General features: G+C 31.2%; 3 protein-coding genes across 5 annotated transcripts; 1 reads left to right on the plus strand and 2 right to left on the minus strand.

Annotated features, from left to right (window-relative positions):
* Positions 1-1,364: 1,364 nt before the first annotated feature.
* Positions 1,365-8,380, minus strand: LOC114181967 (uncharacterized). 3 transcript variants are annotated; one of them, XM_085672740.1, is made up of 8 exons: positions 8,193-8,380; positions 7,055-7,826; positions 5,938-6,041; positions 5,657-5,716; positions 5,395-5,445; positions 4,159-4,230; positions 2,620-2,983; positions 1,365-2,468 (listed from the first exon to the last, which is right to left on the minus strand). In XM_085672740.1, exons 2-8 carry the CDS (start codon positions 7,731-7,733, stop codon positions 1,498-1,500), a joined length of 2,301 nt encoding a protein of 766 aa, XP_085528866.1. In that variant the 5' UTR covers positions 7,734-7,826; positions 8,193-8,380; the 3' UTR covers positions 1,365-1,497. The 3 variants fall into 3 exon arrangements, with proteins under 3 accessions (XP_085528866.1, XP_085528865.1, XP_085528867.1); XM_085672739.1 differs by having other exon boundaries at positions 7,055-7,832; positions 8,193-8,357; XM_085672741.1 differs by having other exon boundaries at positions 7,055-7,812; positions 8,193-8,354.
* Positions 8,381-14,273: 5,893 nt separating this feature from the next.
* On the minus strand, positions 14,274-14,839 carry LOC146887297 (Bowman-Birk type trypsin inhibitor-like). The gene has a single exon (XM_085672151.1). The coding sequence runs from the start codon at positions 14,785-14,787 to the stop codon at positions 14,464-14,466; it is 324 nt and encodes a 107-aa protein (XP_085528277.1). The 5' UTR covers positions 14,788-14,839; the 3' UTR covers positions 14,274-14,463.
* A 1,532-nt stretch (positions 14,840-16,371) lies between these two features.
* Positions 16,372-16,860, plus strand: LOC114180902 (Bowman-Birk type seed trypsin and chymotrypsin inhibitor-like). The gene has a single exon (XM_028067197.2). The coding sequence runs from the start codon at positions 16,401-16,403 to the stop codon at positions 16,743-16,745; it is 345 nt and encodes a 114-aa protein (XP_027922998.1). The 5' UTR covers positions 16,372-16,400; the 3' UTR covers positions 16,746-16,860.
* Positions 16,861-18,332: the final 1,472 nt, after the last annotated feature.

The following is an 18,332-nucleotide window of genomic DNA, read 5'->3' on the forward strand; positions in this document are numbered from 1 at the left end:
ATAAAACTTGGTATATTTTTAGTCCTCTTGGTTATGACTGGTTATAAAAACAATTGTAAAAAGAGTGAATTTGTGAGAGAGTATTGAGTGGGGAAAAAAAATAATAAGTGATTAATTTGATCATTTGTGAAGTTTTTTTCTTTTATGTGATGTATGTGTAGAACTATCAAATATAGTCCAAATCAACTCAAATTGGTTCGACAAACCAATATTGAAAACAGGGTAACTTAACTTAAATTTTCATAAACTATATCTTTTGTTGACATGTCAAATCAAATCATATTATGTTGGTCTATTTTAAATTAGTTAGTTTAGCATTAGTTGAATTAAAAGTGAATCATTTAACCTATTTCACTACAATGTTTTATTTCATTAAATATTATTATAGTTAAATAAAATATCAGCTTACATAATTTAATAAATAAATTAATTAAATATTTAACATTATTGAATAACATTCTTTTCATTAAAAAATGAAATTATTGACCTAAAATTAGTAAATAATTATAATAAAAAAACTTATGAAAAATGATAAAAATATAATAAAAGACTATTAGTAGTAGTTTATATCAATAGATTAGGTGAATAAATTTAGTTTAAAAATATTTATTTAGAACAATTGTATTTTTTCCAACCCAGCCCATTTGAATAGGTGGTGTACCGGATTTAGAATTTTGAATTATTTTTTAATGTTGCCGGACATGTATGTACGACGATAGTTGGTAACAATGTCAATAGGTAAACTAATCAATAGTGAAAGAGATGGAGGGAAGTGGAGAAAGATGAAAAAAGATTGTACATATATATTATACTAGGATCCTCTTTATCTTTTACACGTCAAGGAGGTATACGAACAAACCATAAATAAAATAAACCCTAAATCCTAAATTCTTAACATAATATTATCAAAATTGGTAACATAATATTATCGGTTTGAATAGTTATTTGTAATCTAAACTTTAGAAACATCTCATGTTACTGTATTCACCACTTTTTTACTAAATAGGGATAATTAAATTTTAAAATTACCTATCTAGGTTCCTTTAAAAAAGATTACATGTAGAATATAACGATTTCAGTTAAAAATTAATTACACTGAAGTTGCCACAAGAAATGACGACTTCCGTTCAAAAATAAAGTTGTCACACTAGATGACGACTTCTTTACAATGAAGTCTTCTGTTCCGGTGTAAGCACAACTTGACCTTTTAGGTATTTTTTTTTAAAAGGAACCATATCTGTAATTTTCAAATTTAATTAACTCCGGTTGTTAAAAAAACCGCGCATTCACAGTACCCGCAGAATGATTCAATATTATCTATTCGTCTTGACCAGGTAAAGAGATGGACGAGATGGACGAGCAAGGAGGAGAAGGAAAAATAATTCAATTAGAGAACAAAAGTTTTTAGTTACAGTTAAGTTGTATATTGGTTGGCTGCCCAGGTATCAAAACAAAAATTTGAGCAGCATTTTACAACGTGCATCAAAAGAAATTTGTTCAAATGGTAAAAAATTGGGCTAGTATCTTCACCAGTAATACACTTTGATCCTGCCTATCACCTGACTTCCAGACCCTGAAATCTTCAGCAAAGTACCCAGCATCACTCCAACGTCTAAGAGAATTCAAGGAAAATGGTCCTTGTACGTTACCCGCGGGATCTCTGTAATGCCACACACAGAGATCCCCCGACTGCACAGCTTGAACCAATTTTGTAATGCTTGCTTTTTCATTTTCTTCTTTATCGTCATCGTCATCATCGCTCAGCTCTATAACCTCGGATGGTTGCATTTTTATGCTGGGCAGCGTAACCTGAATCTCAGATGGCTGTATCTGTTTGCTGGACAATGTAACCTGAACCTGAGATGGCTGTATTTGTTTGCTGGGCAGTGATCCAGAGATCTCCGCTTCATGTGATTTAGCTGGCTTAGACATGCCACTGTTATATGCAAAGTCAATTTGTTGCTCTTCCGGTTGTTGATCAGCTAAGTCATCATATATCTCTATAACATCCAACTGAGATGCTTGTATCTGTCTCTTGCGCAATACTTGAGAGATCTTCACTTCGGGTGATTCAGCTGGCTTAGACTCGCCATTCTTATGTGATAAGTTTGTTTGTTGCTCTGTCGACTGTTGGATAGAAAAGCCATCACTTAGCTCTAAAACCTCAACCTCAACCAGAGATGGCCCTGTCTGTTTGTTGGGAAATGCTTCGGAGGTCTTCCCTTCATCTAATTGGGATGGCTTAGGTGTGCCATTTCTATATGCAGCGTCTCTCGGTTGTTCTTGCAGCTGTTGCACATATAAGCCACTGCTTGTGTGAATCTGAGATGGCCAGATCTGTTTGTCGGGCAGTGATTGAGAGATCTTTGTTTCATGTGATTTGGTTGGCTTAGACACGTCATTCTTATATGCAAAGTCTGTTTGTTGCTCTGGCTGCTGTTGGACAGGTAAGCCACAGGATCGGTGCTCTGCCAAAATATGCGAAGAACATCAAAGAATGACATTAGCATAAGCTTAGATGAGTAAGTACGCAAAATTACCATTAAACACATTCACAGATAAAAAACCAGCTTACAGTAAAAGAGAGAACCAAGGAAAATGAAAGTGTTTATAACAAACCTGTAGTGTCATGTGAAGCGCGGTTCGAAATAGAGCTATTCTTTGTGAAATCCAAAAGAGGAACCTCTGGTGGTCTTCGGAGAATGGGAATGGACTTTGGTGAGTTGCTTTGTGGTTTTACAAGATCAGCAATATCCAGTTTTGCATTTGTAACTGCCTTTGCGTCCTCAGTCACTAAAGATGATTTTGTACAGGCGGCCTGCCAGAACTCCTGTAAATTGTTTTCTACTTTTTTATCTCGATCATCTGGAGTGGTAGATGCTGTTTCTTGATCATCTGCAATAACTTCAGGAAACTCACACAATAACCGTTCCTGCTCATCAGGTCTCTGAAGCTTCTCTCTTCTTTGTAGATATTCCTCCAGTGTACTTCAAATTGATTAAGGAATCTTTGTTTCAAACAAATCCTTTCTTAAAATTTTACTTAAAAAGGATCACTAAACAAACCTTATACACATGATCAGGCAAATAATTATATTGCACAACGTTGATTACCACGACTGACTGCTTTCTAAATCAGATGTGTACTACAGCACAGTAAAAAAGTTGAGACCTAACTAGAAGGTATTGTAATGCAATCAGTCAGTATGACTTTCGAAAGGAGTGGCAGCTTTACGGTGGTATTTAGTTTTATTACACAAAACATAAGTCTGATGCTGGATTTAACAGAGGCACGGAAGCTACCCCCTCCTCTCGCATGTCACTTGGGCATAACTCAAGTGATCGGTGTTTGGAGAGCAATTGAGTAAATATACAAGGTAGGTGATGTGGCTAGGAAGATAAATGCTTCTCCCTAAATTTATCCAACAATGACATTGAAAGAATTAATGCTGGAAATATTAGCCAATTAAAGAAGAATTATACAAGTGTCCGATGAAACACAGACAGACTGAAAAAGAATTGGTTTGATGACCCAAATCAATCAGGTGACCAACTCTAACTGCTTGGGTCCATGTTTAACTCAATCCCAAAAACTAGCTCATAAGATGAAGGTTGCCCACCATATATACACACTACAAAACTATTTCTAGTTAGAATGACACTAGTGTTTTTGTCAATACACCCGTCACACCCAAAAGTAGTCCAATAAAAAATCTAGGATAAACTCCAATACTAGCGTATAATTTGGGTTTAGGGCAAATTCAACCCCAAAAGTCACTTCATAAGATGAGGGACACCCTTTATTTATATACATTATTTAGTTATCTATAATAGATGTAGGACTTGGGTTTTTATTGTTTATTTATTAGTTGAATAAGCACATCAGTATTATTATTATTTGCAAAAACAAAATAAATACAAAAAATATAAATCTAACAATCAAGGATCAGGAAGTAATGAAGCTGTGTCATGGGTTACTATGTATATATAAATTGCCATAAATAGCCCATGATGGTTATTATTTATTACAAATAGTACAGTTAATGATAGTGTAGTGTGGTGTGTTAACTAGGTTGTTGGCATCTTCTGATGCAAAAATTGGATGGGAAAACATACCACAGTATAGAAAAAATTGTATAATGAATAACTGAAAAGGATATTCTCTACGCCAACCCTTTTCATTAGCTCGATCAATGAGATTTTGTAGCAAAGTAAGTTCTCTAGCAAGCCACTGAAACAAAATCATCACATCAAAAGAAAGCAGAAATAGGAAATATTAGAGTAGAGTTAGGCGAAATGAACCCAGATATCAAAAGGGTAAAATAAATATGAAAGAAGCATGTTAGGGGCATGCCCAGTTTCTGTGTAAACACAGAACCAACAGGACAAGTTTATACACCTGAGCATGAATGTAAAAATTGATAATTGACATACAGACAAACATCAACAAGAATGGGAAAAGATATCTGGGGTATGGCTAGCATGTATTAATAAACACCATAAGTAGTATCTAAGAGTTGTCCAATACTTGAACTCAGGTATTCTATATATTTCCAAGAGTACTGTAAAGAGGTGATAGAATGTGACACTGAATGGAAAATTCTATTTCCGATGTGTCAGTGCTGGTAACCGATCAATTAAAAGACAGCATGCAAATGAAATTATTATCAAGTTAAATATAATTTGCAACGGAGCATGGTTTGCCACTAGCATTGCAACGTATTGAGAATAGAAACTCATAATAGAAGTATAAAAAAAGTCAAGCTGCTATAGAAACGAATTTTGGCTTTTCCTGGTGCATAAACATATTACAAGAAAACATCAGCGTATAAACAAACACCAATATTTTGGGGTAAAAAGCGGGAGTGGCTCAGAAACTACTCCAGCTGCCGACTTATAGCACACAACAATAACCAACCAAGCGTTTTCCCATTAGGTGTGTGCTTACTTAAGCATGTTTTGAAGATCACTTATTTATACCAGCTTTCAAAGAGAGCTTTAGAAGAAAACGGAATTGTTTCTGAAAGTAATCTATTACCAAACATAGACTAGGTGGTGCTGTCAACACGATGAAATATAGGACATTCTGTTGCTCTTTTTTTTTTCTTCCTAAATAGAGACTTCACACACTTAATTATGACTTGGGATTTGGTTAGTGAGCTTGTGATCAAGCTATTTTTTCAATTTATTATTGGTAAAATTTGTTAATTGAAATCTATACATTATTTGTCATTTATATGATATATTTCAAGCTATTTTTAATGTATCCTCCGTTAATCACAATTTGACGATATTCACGTTTCAAAAACCAGCTTGACAAATTATGAAGAAATCATGAACAGAAGCACAAACAAAGCAACTAAAACACAAGGTTCAGCTACAATTCAGTGCATACATGCTTAGTCATATCCTCATGCAATATTCTTGCTCTGTGCTCCATATCCGCCTACAATGTATAAAAGAAAGTGTCACATTACATACATTTGTTAAAGCATCAGACACAGTATCTAGACTCTAGAGTAAAACATACTTCCATGAATACAGAATACACTGCTCCATTCCTTTCAGTTCACAATCTATGGAAGTGGATTGTCATAGTGTTATAAGAATTTTACCATATTTAAAAAAAAAAATTCAAAGCAACTGAAAGAGCTTACAGTCATAGGTTTCTTGACCAAGCCATCTTTCACTCTTCGCTGCAAATCCTCACACTCCTCCTGAAACCAGAGTCACATAATCTCAAACCCATCATCAACTTGCAGTTAACATGTGCTTAATTAAAACTGTCACTTAAGTAATCAAGCATTAATTTGATAGAAATTAATCAAGAACAATGAATGCATACAGATACCTAAAACTTTTGGCTTAGCACCAGAATCAAGGAATAATTACAACTATTTTTGCTAAATAAAGCAAAAGAAAGCAAGATAAAACATACCTCAGAGAAATTATCATCTGAAAGCATTTGAATTCTGATGTCCTTAAAGAAACCAGAAGCCTGAAGGTGAATTTCCCCATTTACTTCAGAACTCTTTTTCATACCTGGGTACACCCAAAAAAATTACACATCATCCAATTAGAAGAAATAAATGTCATTGTCTACTTTTTCTATATATGTCACATTCAATTGTCAATTGCATGCCAAATTCACAAATAAATAATAGATTAAGACAAAACACAAAGAGAAATAATTCCAGGAAGGACTGTGGAAAATTAACTAGAAAGCAACTGGATTAGAGTTTTTTTTCACTGTTATTTGTTGTGAATTGTCCAAAGTATTCAATTAGGATGAATCACAGCTGCAGAAGACCTATATTAATGTTGTCAAAAAGCAGTACATGATCATGTACAACTTTTTCCAAGTTATTAAAATCGTACCCAACATGAGATTATTAGATTAGATTGATTTGTTCATTGTCATTCATGGTGAATAAATCAAATCAATCAGTAAGCAGCCTTGACTTAGGGCATGCTTGGATGAACTTCTCTACAAACTAGATTCTCCATAAACTAAAATTAGCTTATGCATGGGTTAATTTGTAGAATCTCTCTCAGATAGTTTATATAATTTTTTATTAACTTGTACACAAGTTAATTTTAGCCTATAGAGAAGTAAATTTCATTTATTTTTTCTCTTCTAGAAAAACTTATAGTGAAGTTCGTCCAAATAGATCGTGTACTAATAATGCCAAAATAGAGTTCAAAATAATAAGCACATGAGGTTTGCTTTATTTATGAGGATCCCGGCAAAAGTGATGTAACAGGCTTAGTTAATTTTGTTCATTGTTATCTTTGTGAATACTCTTCAATCAAGCAAATTTGACTAATTTGCCAGATCATCAGATGCATTTGATGTAAACAATAATGTAAAAAAGAGAGTAAGCACATTTCAGTTTTTTTTTTTTTTGTTATAAACCTCCGCTTGTTAGAAACATAAGAATTCAACTTAAGCAGTTGTCGAACATACCTACTGAAAGCGAACTGTACATTTGGAAGAAAAAAAATAGCTTTTATTTGAATGCAATGTTATAATTAATGAACAGAGGCCAGATTACCTGTGACTTGCAAAAGCTGGTGTGAGTTTTTCTGAAGGTAATCATTTGGGTCATTTTTTATTCTTATGAAGCTTCCAACCACTTTAGTCTCAAAAGTTTCAGGGTCCGTTAGAAGCTTCTCAACTAGACTTCTCTTCAAATAGACAAGCTTGATATTGGCAGGAACAACGGCAGCAAAGCAGCTCCTCGGTTTTTCAAAAACCGGTTTCTTCAGTTGACTCCTCTTCTCTGAAGGTGCTGTTCTCGGGGTTTCACACATTGAAAAGGCATCATCCTCTTCTGAGTCAAACAAAAGATCATCAGAGGATTCCTCACGATTCTCCGCAAAGTGTGACTCAAGCAAGTCATTGATTTTCAACCGGCTAATGGTCTTCCTTTTAAACAGCGAGTGCAGCTTCTCATCACACTCAATTCTCTTCTTTTTTGTTTTATGAAGGAGATTTTTCTGCTTAACATACTCCATTACAATATTTGCAACCTCGCTTTGAGCTATCTCCTTGTCTGTATCTCTACCAATGGATTGGAGAAACAAAATAAGGGAAGCCGACCCCCATCCTAGAAATTCCTTTTTCTTTGTCCTGTATTTCCTTTTCCTCCTCATGGGTGTCTGGACCTTCCCATTAATTTCCTCCATCCAGAAAGAACCACCATGAGATTCATCATCCATTCTCCCTACCATAAATAGACCCAATTTCAACCTTCTCCACTAAATGCTCGCAGTCGTCTACCTTTCCAATTCCCCCCTCCCCATGCTCTCTCTGTCGCCAATCCACTAAAACTTAAATTGATTAAAAAAAAAAAGACATAAATTGGAGAAGCAATTAAATATTTTCCAGACAAAACGATTCGTATCAATAACATAATTATAACAAGAAAACATGACATGCATCTTCCATAGTCGCTGAAACCTAAAAGAAAAAAGAGTTGAACTGAAACCACCACCTAGAATCAGAGAATATAACATGAAAACAAAAAAAAAAATTAACTATAAGAAACACACATTCAGAGGCAGAACGAAACAAAAACCCTATAAATTCGTCTTCAACAATACATAAACATGCGCAAAGAAACATGCAATTCGGTGAACGAACGAAGAGTTAATAGACAAAATTGAGCGAGCAAGAGAGAGAGTAGTTACCTTCGATGAAAGGCGCGTTGGCTGAGAGAGAGAGACAGTTATGAGATAGTAGCGGCGAAGGTTCGAGAAGAAACAGAGAACTCTTCTCTGATCGATTGTGGAGGCAGCTCTGAGAATTGTCTCTGAACAGAGTGAACAAGTGTCACTGAAGAACAAAGTGCCAAATGAAACTCGAATCTAACTATGAGGAAAAATAGGATGGGCCCACATGACCAAATACGAAAACACATTCTGTAACTTTTTATAGATATTAATCTTTTATAGAAAATTATTAGATGTTAGTGACATATTTAATTCTCTCTACACTTCGTGTTTCTGTGGTTTTTGGAAGAAATAAGAATAAAAGTTTTTATAATGTTTAATTTATTATACAATGTTTTGGAACATTTTGGAACATATATTATGCAGTGTTTAAGTAAATGCCTAAGATTTATTTATTTTTCTCTTAATTTTATAAAACTCGGATTGCATTTGGTAGGAATAGCTAAGTAATATGTATTTTTTTTTTTCAATTTTCTATTTTTAATTTAAATTTTATTTCATTTAGACGTGTTTGTAACAATTATATTCTTATTTTAAAAAAAATTATAATGGATTAAGAATGCTTCAAATATTCTATCTCATAGGTTGCTTTGTGGTCTAGAGAAATAAATCTATGGTTTATTGTGAGAAAGAATATAAGTTATGAAGAGAAAAAAGTTGTCAACACTTTATTTAAAAATAAGATAAGTAATTTTGAGTGATTTGTGATATGGAACCTTAATAATTATATATATTAATAAACAAAGAGGGTATAAGATTTACAATATTTTTGGATGGTTGTACAAAGTGACATAGTTTGATTAAGTAATTTCAAATTAGATGTATTATGTTTGATAATTTAATCATAATATATTTTTTTTAAATAAATGGATATAGTTTAAGAATATGTTTAATTCAATCGCTTAATAATGTCAAATAACACATGTTTTAAATCACAGATGTGATGATAATAAAATATTGTTAGATTGAATATTTATTATTAAACTAAATAAACTTTATAATGAGAGTAAAATCATAATTTTATTTTATGTAAGACTCAAGAACATAATAATTTGATTGTAATCCGTTCACTTAAACAATTGATACACATATACACAAATCATGATAGTTTTCACTTTAGTAACCCATGAGTTTAATATCTAAAAAGTGCTGTTTTTTCTCTTTTTTTTTTAATCTAAAAAGGACACTTCGTATAAATACCCTTATGAGACTTATTCATTTAATGATTAGAGGAAATACTTGCACATGAACCTTTTTTGTTTCAAAGCAATGTAGTTTTATACTCATATGGAGTGAAGACAAACTTTGATTGGATCTTTATAACAAATAGCAAAAAACTGAATTTTCATACTCACACCATTTCTATCTTAATTTTAACAAATTTGACTTGAAGTTAAGAATTCACTTTTACTACTTCACAAACACAAATAACTAATATTTATACTTCAATATCATTCCTAATTTTTTTTTTCTTAATATAACTTGTGTCAATTATAGTATGTCTCTTTTCTAAATAAGAAATTTTAGAGAATGATGTTTTCAAAAACATTAAAGCTAGAGATTCCTTAAGTTTAAAATAATCATCTCTTAACTACTAGATGTGAATTATGGATGAAAATATTTTTTAGTAAAATTATTGAACTCCTTCTTCAAATGAGTTTTCATTTGATGAAGATTCTAGTTAATCATAGATATTTTCAAAATAATCAAATTGATCTTATATTTAAACAAATTTGTGATGTTATATTTAAGTTACATATACACATAATCCTTATATTGATATAATGGATTTAATTTTTATAAAATAAAAGTTATTTAATATAAAGTCTATTCGAAACTAATAAATGTCATAATCGTATTGTGATTAGAGTTCAAATTTAAGACACATTTTTATATATTTTGTAAATGTAATTAAATAAAATCATTGTCACTGACAAAAAAAAATGATAAATATATATAGTGTGAAATTGAGATTGATTAATTTTAAAAGTATAAATACTCGCTTTTCGATAAAAATAACTATACCTAAAATAAACTAAAACACAACAAAGCCTACATTTTATGTATATAATAATTTTTGTAAAATGAATTTCTGTTAGAAAAAATAATTTTGATAGTTTTGTAGTCATGTATCATACATTTATGAGTAGTTTAATATGCGATTTTCAAATAATTTTATACAAAATTTAAATAATGAAAAATCACAAAATATAGATGGAAAACAAAATTTTTGGAACTCCAATAATAATTAAAAGACATTAAGAAGTCATTACTAAATTACACAAATTAATCCTTATTAAAAATAAGTTTAATTATTCATTTGGTTTTTTTTTTTCAAAAATGTTAAATTGGTTCTCCAATTTTTTTAAATTTCAATTTGGTCATGATTTCTAAGAAATTGATATAATTTTGTTATTTTCGTTAATTTTTTAAAACGAATTAATGATTTTTCCTATCAAAATTGGCATTATGATTATGTTAATTATATCAATAAAACAAATTATCCTTACTAACAATTTCAATTTTGATGAAAAATCCTTGATCCGTTTTAAAAAATTGAATGAAAAAAACTAAGTTACATCAATTTTTAAAAAAATCATGACCAAATTAAAACTTAACAAAACTAGAAGAACAATTTAATATTTTTAAACAAAAACAGAAAAACAAATAATTAAACCTTTTAAGTAAGAATAAATAACCATGAACATGCGGTATCAACCTAAACTCATCACAATTTGAATGAAAAACACTTGTTTTAGCCTACTACAAATATTATTTGGTTTTTTAAAATTACTGGTATGGAATTCATACTGTCTCGTTATTTTATCATATATATATATATATATATATATATATATATATATATATATATAAATTTAAAAAAATTATATTTATAGTTTAAATATTTAGAAATATAAATTAATTATTTTAACATTTAAATCATTTAACTTATAAAATAATCAAATAAAAAACTTGAAATATATACTTAACTAAAAATATAATATAATTTTAATTTTTTAATTAAAAAAAATTAATAATTTAGTATATAAATTATTTTAAATTTACATGTAAACTAAAAGTATAAAAATCAGGTGAGCCGTGAATTATTGAAATATTAAATGCACTTTTACGAACCCGCGTAGTTGGCCGGTAACCCGCCCCGACCCGGTGCTACATGTTTTGAATAATTGTATCTAAAGATTGTTGGCATGGCATATGAATTTGTCATAATTATATAAATATAATTATATAAATGACCAATAAAATGAAATCTTAATCAATTAATTTATAATAAATTAGACTCATTGAACTTTATAACATTTTTACATAACCCAATTTAAATCAACTCAACTAAAAACATGTTAATTTAGATCGAATCAACAACATATGCGATATGTAAAATAGTATTTTGAAAGAAAACATGAAATTTACCCAAACATATATATATATATATATATATATATATATATATATATATATATATATTATATAGTACAGACATTAAATATATAAAAAATATATTTTATTATGATTTATTTAAATAGACTAAAAATTAAACGAAAATATGATTATTTGAACATGAAAGTTAATGTATAACAATTAATAATAAAATAAATTCATATCATTATTACTGTTTGAGGTTTATCGAAACTAGGGATGTCAAAAAAATCCGTATCCGCGGGTATTTGCGGATAAAACCCGCAACGGGTAGAAAATTGATATTAAAAATTGATACCCGCTACCCGTGGGTATGAGTATTTTTGATACCCGCATGTTAACGGGGCGGGTACGAGTATCATAGTATCCGTACCCGTGGATATGAGTATTTTTGATACTCGCATGTTAACGGGGCGGGTACGAGTATCATAGTATCCGTACCCGTGGATACCCGTACCCGCTAAACTTTACCCTTATATATATATATATATATATATATATATATATATATATATATATATATATATATATTAGTAAAAAACATTATGAATCTTCATTCAATAATGGTGGATTCTTACCCCACAAATGAGTAAATTACTTCCATATACTGTGGAGGCATTGATGTGTCTCTAAGACTGGTTGTGGACCAACATGGAAGGTAATGAAATTAACACTTTTACTTAGATATTTTAATTAAGTGATTGTTAGAAATTTTTACTGAACTTCTTATGTTTTAAGGTTCTTCTAGATTAAAATTGGACAACCATGAAACTTTATACAATGTCGCAAGAGGTGGACATTGATGAAGTTAGTAATTTCTTTAATATTTTATTCAAAAATAAACTATAATATAAATTAGTAGTAATTTTTTATTTGTTTGTTTTTCAATAATCAATTGGAGAAAGGGGACGGACTTGTTGATCTAAGCACTAATTATGATTAAATATTTATTTTTTAAAATATTTTTGTAAATACCCGCGGGTACCCGTGGATATCCGCGAATATGAAAAAAATAGATGGGTACCCGCATAACGGATACCCGACGGATATGGATACGGATACGGGACAAATATTTATCCAGCGGGTAGGATATGAGAGAGCTACTACCTGTACCCTACCCGCCCCGTTGACATCCCTAATCGAAACACACACTTGCAATAAAAAAGTCAAATTACTGAATCTTATTTCTTTTAGCACAATAAATGGAAAATAACGAGGGGAGTAAACTTTTATTGTTTCTGTTAAAATAATAAAATAAAAAATATTTAATACAATTCAATAATAAAAGAATAATAAATTATTAATTAATATAATACAATAGTAAATTAATGAAAACAATTCATTATTAAAAATTTATAAACTTTTGTTGTCTCAATTAATGAAAATAATTAATTGTTAAAAGTCACAAACTTTAATCGCGTCAATTAAAAAAAAAAGTTAGCATAATTACAAAATAAAAGAACATTTAATTATTAATTAATACAAATTAATAATATATTAATGAAAATAATTAGTTTTTTAAGAAGTAAATAATAATAAATTAAAAGGTTTGCGCATTTATTAGCTTTATATTGTCACAATTAAATTAGAATATTAGAAGAAAATACTAAATTAAATATTATAGAATTTGTAGATTTTAATTCGATGTAAATTGTTAACTTTTTAAAGTTAAAATACAAAATTATTTTTACGTATTTTAATTATTTATGAAATCAGTTTAGTAAAATTTAAGTTAACATTAACTATTTTTTTATAACAGTTACTCATAAAATTAATTTTAAGTGATTTTAGTTATTTATAATAAATAATATTTACTTTAGTGTTCATTGACTGAATCAGTGCTAATAAAATTTAATTATTATTAGATGTTTATAGACTTTGCTTAATCTTGAATGTTAATAGAGACATTGATACATTTTTTATTCAATAAATTATTTTTTTAATCTTTTAATAAACTACTAACTAGTTTAATTATTTATAACTAAATGAGAATATATAAACAAATAAAGTTATGACTATAAAAAATATTTAGTATATTTAGAATATTTATAACTTTTCAGGTTTTTAGAAAATCTACATCCACAAGATAAAATCTAAAAAAATTATCAAAATATAAAAATTTATTTGTAACGGCATTACAGTAAACTTCCCCAAAAATTTTAAAAAAATAAATACATAGGTGCAGTTTAAAGAACCGAAGTAAAAAGGTGAGTTTCTTTCTCGATAACATGTGAGGCCAAAATATAACATGTGAGGCCAAAAGTTGATTTTTTTTTTCTTGGTCTTATATGTTGCGGTTCTAAAATCAAAACATAATAGCAAAAATAAAATCAAAAAATAAAATCAAAACATAATAGCAAAAATAATTAGCAAAAATAATTGCGGTGAAATAACTATTTGTACCGGTGATATAAACTATTATTTCACTACACCATTACTTAAGTTAAAGTGATAGTCAATTCTAAGAACCTAAAACTTTTCTCCATGTGCTGGTTTCTTTAATCTCTTCGTACCAAGTTGCATTTAGGAAATATGAAAATGATTTTTCTTTTTGAAGTTATGCTTAATTGAAAATCCTAAAAGCAAGGAATAAAGTGCAAGTAAAAGAAACCACAATGCATAGTTTATGCTAGTTTTTATCCGAACACACAGCATTTAAACTACAACATTTGCTGAATGCAAATGATGAACAGCACTAGCTTTTATTCCAACTTTTATTCTGTCTTCCCTTACACAACAAACAAAACTCAAGGGCTTTATTCATCTGAGAGAGACTTCATCTTCCTTTTTCTTACTCATCATCTTCATCCCTGGACTTGCAAGGTTTGTAACAGAAATCAGCAATGTCAAGGCAACGACACTTGCCTGGCATTGATCGTGTACACATGCAGGATTTGCAAGCCGAGTGACACGAATTCAACCTGATATCTGTACAATGGCATTGAGGAGGTATTGATTTAGTGCAGATGCATGAATCGCAGCATGGTTCTGAAGACTCAGAAGGTTCATCGCTTGAGTCATCATGATGATTACTTCCGAGGTGGTTCAGATCCATGGCTGCAGTAGTAACCCCTACAAGGAAAAGTACCAGCACACACACCTTTAGCACCATCATCTTGTTTTCAAACTTGAGAGTTTTTTGTTTTTGCAGTGAAGATATAGAAGAGCCTCGTGAGAGTTGTTTATATAGAATCTGTAGATGGAACAGTGAATGATTATCTGTTTGTTGCTTTCTGCATTGCGTGTGAAAGGTGGCACACATGCACAATATCATACCTGAGTTTGCTTACACGATTGCTATATGCCGTGTCTCTTTCATTGTTCGTGATGTAAAAACAAATGTTTTCTTATGGAAACAAATAATGAGAGAGTGTAAGAAAGTAAAAAAAATCTCTAGTATTTGAAGATTCAGAAAGGTTGATAATGGTGATGATAAACATTCTGCTTAGTGTATTTGATCATGGCACAGAAGAAGTTAGGCTGAATTCATGACATTTTGCAAATCCTGTATATGTGTAACTTTCATTTCATGGCAAGTGTCGTTGCATCGACACTGATATCTGTTACACACCTTGCACGTTCAGTGGTGATGATGATGAGAAGGAAATGGTGATGGAATTTTTTGAAGTGCGTTTCAAATGGACAAATCCCTTTTTGGCTGTGATCGTTAAATGAGGGAAGACAAAACAAAAACTTATTTACCCAAGTCGAAAAGTGACAAAACAGGACAACAGAGAAAAAAGAGTTTCAGGAATCTTGCAATCGTGTAAGCAAACTCAGGCATGATATCGTGCATGCGTGCCACCTTTCACATTGCAATGCAGAAAACAACGAACACATCACTGTTCAATGTCCATAATTGAATCAGATCCTTATTCCATGTGCAGAGATTCTTATAAAATATGTTAAAGAAATAAATTTTGAAAACTTTATCTTATAACATGAAATGAAACGATGTGTTTCGGAATAGTTAAGTATGAGTAAAAAATCTCATTTGGATAGAAAAGACAAAGTTAAACACTTTATAAAAATAAAGACTCATAACACATTTATCTTAAAATTTTGGTGTAAAAGTGGTGTCAAATGGCTTGTATATGTAATACAAATGTCATATATATATATATATATATATATATATATATATATATATATATATAACCACAATCTCTCAATAACCATGATCATAATCCTATATGAAAATACATATACATAAACCTAACAGTGGTATCAAAATCGATGGTTCGGAGTGACGGACCACATAACAATAACCATGAAGGGAAATATATCCATATAAAAAGGAAAAAAAAAACACGGGACTCACCTTTGATGGGAGTTCGTTGGGAATAATCCAAGTGTGAGTCAAAAGTTTCACATTGGATAAAAAAAACAAAATTAAATACTATATAAAAATACATACCCATAATACCATTATCTTAAGGTTTTGATGTAAAAGTAATGTCAAATGCCTTGTATATGTGTAATAAAATATCATATATATTTATATAGAAGCACAGTTTCCCAATAATCACGACCATGACTCTATATGAAAATAGATATACATCAACCCAACAGTCTTCTAAATAATTTTGAAATATAAGATAAAATAGAAACTATTTAGAACATGTCATTTTAACCGTGAGAAAAAATTATCCAAATTTAATCGAATATCATGTTTTTTGTGGTATAAATAAGCATCTGGAGGGGCATTTTGAGAGCAAGAACAACACAATGGTGGTAAAGGTGTGCTTGATGCTACTTTTCCTTCTGGGGACTTGTAGTGCTAGCTTGAAGGTGTCTGAGGTAGGTCAAGTCATCAAAAGTGGTGATCATCATGAAGCAACTGATGAGCCCTCTGAATCTTCAGAAGCATGCTGTGATCGATGCGAATGCACAAAATCAATACCTCCTCAATGCCGCTGTTCAGACGTAAGGCTCAATTCGTGCCATTCAGCTTGCAAATCATGTGCCTGCACATTTTCCATTCCTGCACAGTGTTTTTGTGGTGACATAAACGACTTCTGCTATAAACCTTGCAAGTCCTCCAGTCATGATGATGATGACTGGGATAAGTAATGAACAAGTTTAATGTAAGCTCTCTCTAAAATGGATGAAGCCCTTTCGGGCTTTGTTCGTTGTGTAATGAGATCAATAAACTTTGAATAAAAGCTCTTGTTTTCGTGCCACATAACGTCTTTTCTGCAAATCTATGTCTTCTTCATTCTCTGATGCAAGTTTCTGAGTTTATAAGAGGTTAACACCAAAGTTAATATTTTTTTAATATGATCAGATACTCATCTACGTGAGAAAAGGCTAAAATTCAGTTAAATTCTTACATAAATTACTGGTGTCGAACATTAAATATTCTCGTTTATATAATATATACAAAAATATTTGCTGCCTTCTTCGTGATTTCAAAAGTTATTAAATAGCTTTAGTAATTGTACAGTATGTCCAGTCGGTCAGGCGGTCGTTACTAACCCTGACCATCGGTCTCACGGGTAAACGAACAACCACGTGGTATCATTAAAGGACCATCGGTCAAACGGTTGAATATATAAGTCACGACTTAACCATACTCATACCCATCGGTCCGTCGGTAAAGCATCAGCGATGGACTTCTGACGTTAAGGGTCCATCGGTTCATCGGTAAATCAACAGCGATGGCCCTTCAACCTCGAGGGTCCCTCGGTCCATCGGTAAAACTTCAGCGATGGCCCTCCAACCTTGAGGATCCATCGATCCATCGGTAAAATAACAGCGACGGATTTTATAAAATCACCTGGCGGTCGATCGGTAAAACACATCGTTAACTTGTCAACAACACAATGTCATCAACCCAGCCAAGCGACCATCGGTCGCACGATTATATAGCTTAAGCCAAGGATTATCGGCTAAACGAGTCAATAATCTTCATTAAGGGGTCATTGGGCCGTGATTAAGAAACCCTAATTACAAGCCCATGTTGAAGCTATAAATAGGGCCCAAAGGTAGGTTGGTGAGGATCTTAATTGCGCATTTATTACTACTGATATTCTGACACACCGATCGGCCCCTCCTGACTTAAGGTTTAGGGTTTTTAGACAGGTACCCCGATCGTCATCCCAACCGATCGAGCTAAGGAGTGGATTTCGTTGAAGTCATTGGAGAGGAGGAAGATAATGCGAAGTGAAGGAGTTCATTTAGCAGGCTCTCGGTCCCTACACCCGAAACAGTAATAATCGTATCGTGTGTTGGTTTGGCATATATAAACGGTATAAATGTTTGGGCCCCGATTAGAGGAAGAAGGAAATTGACAGAATTTGGATTTTTGTTGTACTATTATTTTAATTGTATCTTCATAATACATTGAAGAAAATATTTAAAATATCAATACAATATATTTTTAATGTTCAATAAAGAAGAACACCAAAAAGAGAATCTAGACTCAAATTCACACTAAATTTATTCACGGGAGATCATAAGGATAAATTTATATATTAAGATAGATTAAGTTAGGACCTAGTTCGTCGGACCGATCCGCATGTCCGACAAAAGCGTGGAGCGATTCAAATCTGGAGGTCTGGAGGTCTGCAGTAGCCTGGCTAGCATAAATAAAAAATTTTATCTGCATAACTTTTTACCTCGTATTTTTTCTGTTTTACGGTTTATTTAAACTACAGT

Source organism: Vigna unguiculata, chromosome 4, assembly GCF_037176805.1.
Source record: "Vigna unguiculata cultivar grain cowpea cultivar isolate G323 ecotype 2 chromosome 4, ASM3717680v1, whole genome shotgun sequence".
Lineage (NCBI taxonomy): Eukaryota > Viridiplantae > Streptophyta > Magnoliopsida > Fabales > Fabaceae > Vigna > Vigna unguiculata.

Bases quoted from the DNA above. Each gene is read 5' to 3' on its own strand.
- LOC114181967 (XM_085672740.1), bottom strand. From the start codon at position 7,733: ATGGTAGGGAGAATGGATGATGAATCTCATGGTGGTTCTTTCTGGATG. The intron at 5,446-5,656 runs GTAAGCTCTTTC...TATACATTGTAG, and splicing joins TGGTCAAGAAACCTATGACT to GCGGATATGGAGCACAGAGC. The intron at 2,984-4,158 runs TATCCTTTTCAG...ATTTGAAGTACA, and splicing joins AAAAGGGTTGGCGTAGAGAA to CTGGAGGAATATCTACAAAG.
- LOC114180902 (XM_028067197.2), top strand. From the start codon at position 16,401: ATGGTGGTAAAGGTGTGCTTGATGCTACTTTTCCTTCTGGGGACTTGT.
- LOC146887297 (XM_085672151.1), bottom strand. From the start codon at position 14,787: ATGATGGTGCTAAAGGTGTGTGTGCTGGTACTTTTCCTTGTAGGGGTT.